Source organism: Pundamilia nyererei, unplaced genomic scaffold, assembly GCF_000239375.1.
Source record: "Pundamilia nyererei isolate P.nyererei 1_Seehausen unplaced genomic scaffold, PunNye1.0 scaffold00062, whole genome shotgun sequence".
Taxonomy (NCBI): Eukaryota; Metazoa; Chordata; class Actinopteri; order Cichliformes; family Cichlidae; genus Pundamilia; species Pundamilia nyererei.
The window spans coordinates 1751483-1753292 of record NW_005187463.1 but is presented as its reverse complement, the minus strand read 5'-3'; the positions used below and the strand labels follow the sequence as shown (position 1 = coordinate 1753292).

General features: G+C 37.1%; 1 protein-coding gene across 1 annotated transcript in view; it reads right to left on the bottom strand.

Moving 5' to 3' along the window:
- Positions 1-1473: 1473 nt before the first annotated feature.
- cfap46 (cilia and flagella associated protein 46) overlaps positions 1474-1810 on the bottom strand; it is a 63725-nt gene continuing 63388 nt past the window's right edge. The window contains exon 58 of the mRNA XM_005735163.1: positions 1474-1595. Coding sequence (XP_005735220.1) covers positions 1474-1595 — 122 coding nt within the window. The remainder of the gene's footprint in view (positions 1596-1810) is intronic.

Here is a 1810-nt window from a genome sequence, read left to right as displayed (position 1 = left end):
GGGAAAAAATTAACCATGTTTGCTGTTCATATGTCTTGTAATTGGGATGAAGTAAACATCTGTTGAGTAATTTAACATAAAATTGTTTGATAGTGTTAATTTGGAAAGCCAAAACTCTAGCGGGTCCACCAGACCCATGAACACTGGCTGAGTAACAAAAATACGAACACCACACAAGGGTTAATAAGCTTTAGAAATGCTGAAAAGATGATTTCGTAACCTTGGTACATGTGCAGGTTAGGTGTTTTTTATCTGCATGTGAGGAGAAAGCTAAGACTTATTTTCTCTTTGCTAATTTTAGCTTTGGCTGAGCTGAATCTCAGTCAGTTACAATAAAATAGAGTCACATTTAAACCTCTGAGTATAATGTTCTTACAGTGAGAATATGTTTTTTCTCAAGGCTTAAATTTAGGACATTTATTAAACTAAAATGTAGAGTACTGGAATGTCTGATAAAGACACTCTTTAAACTAAAATGAGTGTACGCATTTACAGTTATTTTAAGCTTCACTGTATGCTTCTGTAAGAATCAAATAAGCTGACAGCCTGACATGGGAAAACAAAAGAACTCTGGTAGATGCTGTGTAGAAGAGACTAAATCAGCATCGACTGGTTATACTCTATAGGTGAGATTCTGAGAAAAAGCAATAACAGAACTGTAGTGAAGCTACTTAACTACAGTCAAGACTAAGCCACACTATCAGCCACTGTTTTCAGGCTCCGTTCTCAAATTCATCTACCCATTTATTTTCTTAATCACTCATCCAGTTTAGGGTTGTAGGGGTGCTGGAGCTTATCCCAGCTTTCACAGGGAGAAAGGCAGACTATACCCTGGACAGTTCACCAGTCTACTGCAGGGCCATCACATAGTGAAAGACAATCATTCACAATTTAAAATGACCAATTAAGCTAATATTCACGCCTTTGGACCGTGAGAGGCAGCCACAGCACCTGGAGTGAACAGCCGGTACATTTGATCCAGGACCTTTTCTTGTTATGACGTAACAATATTAGCCACTACACCACCCAATCTCACATTAATATGCAGGTTCTGTATGCCATTGCAAAGACGAGGCAAAGACATTAATGATACTTTGGTAGTTTGCAACTGCTGCAAAAAATAAACTAAAGCTAGATGTAGCACAGTAAAACCTGTAACACCCACCTGCACACTTCGGGTACCTCTGCTAGAAACAGTGGATTATTCTTTCAAACTTCTAAATTTATTTTATTGCCGTGGTCCCACAGGTACAGACATCAATCATAAAGAGGATAAATCACTGGAAGGTATCAACTCCCCAAGCACTAAAAGCTTTTATTTTTTGTTTGCTGTGAAGTAACATTTTTATTTTATAGAGTTGGGCACTACCATGAGTAGTAAAATCACTACTGAGACCAAAAATGTCTAAGTAAGTGACGGATCAACAATCTTTTTCTTAAATAAAGAAGCTTCAGTTAAGGATATCCAGATTATCACATGACAATCAAGTTGGGAAGGCCATAAAGAACGCAGTTGAAGGCAGATGGTGGGAGAGCCATTTCATGCTGATCATCACCTTCCTTTCTGTCTTGTGAGACAGCGAGGAGCTCTTGATCTACAGAGAAAGCAGTTAGCTGTAAGTTTTATTGAATTTTGCTCCTTTTGTGCAGTATTACCAGTTCCATATTTAGTTATGTAACAATTCTGCTCAATATAGATCAAACAGAATTTATAGACAGTGATTTTTTGTACTCAAAGAGAAACATAAGCATGCAAATTGAATGCATTAATAATAAATAGAATGCAAAAGTGAAGCTACATACATATATA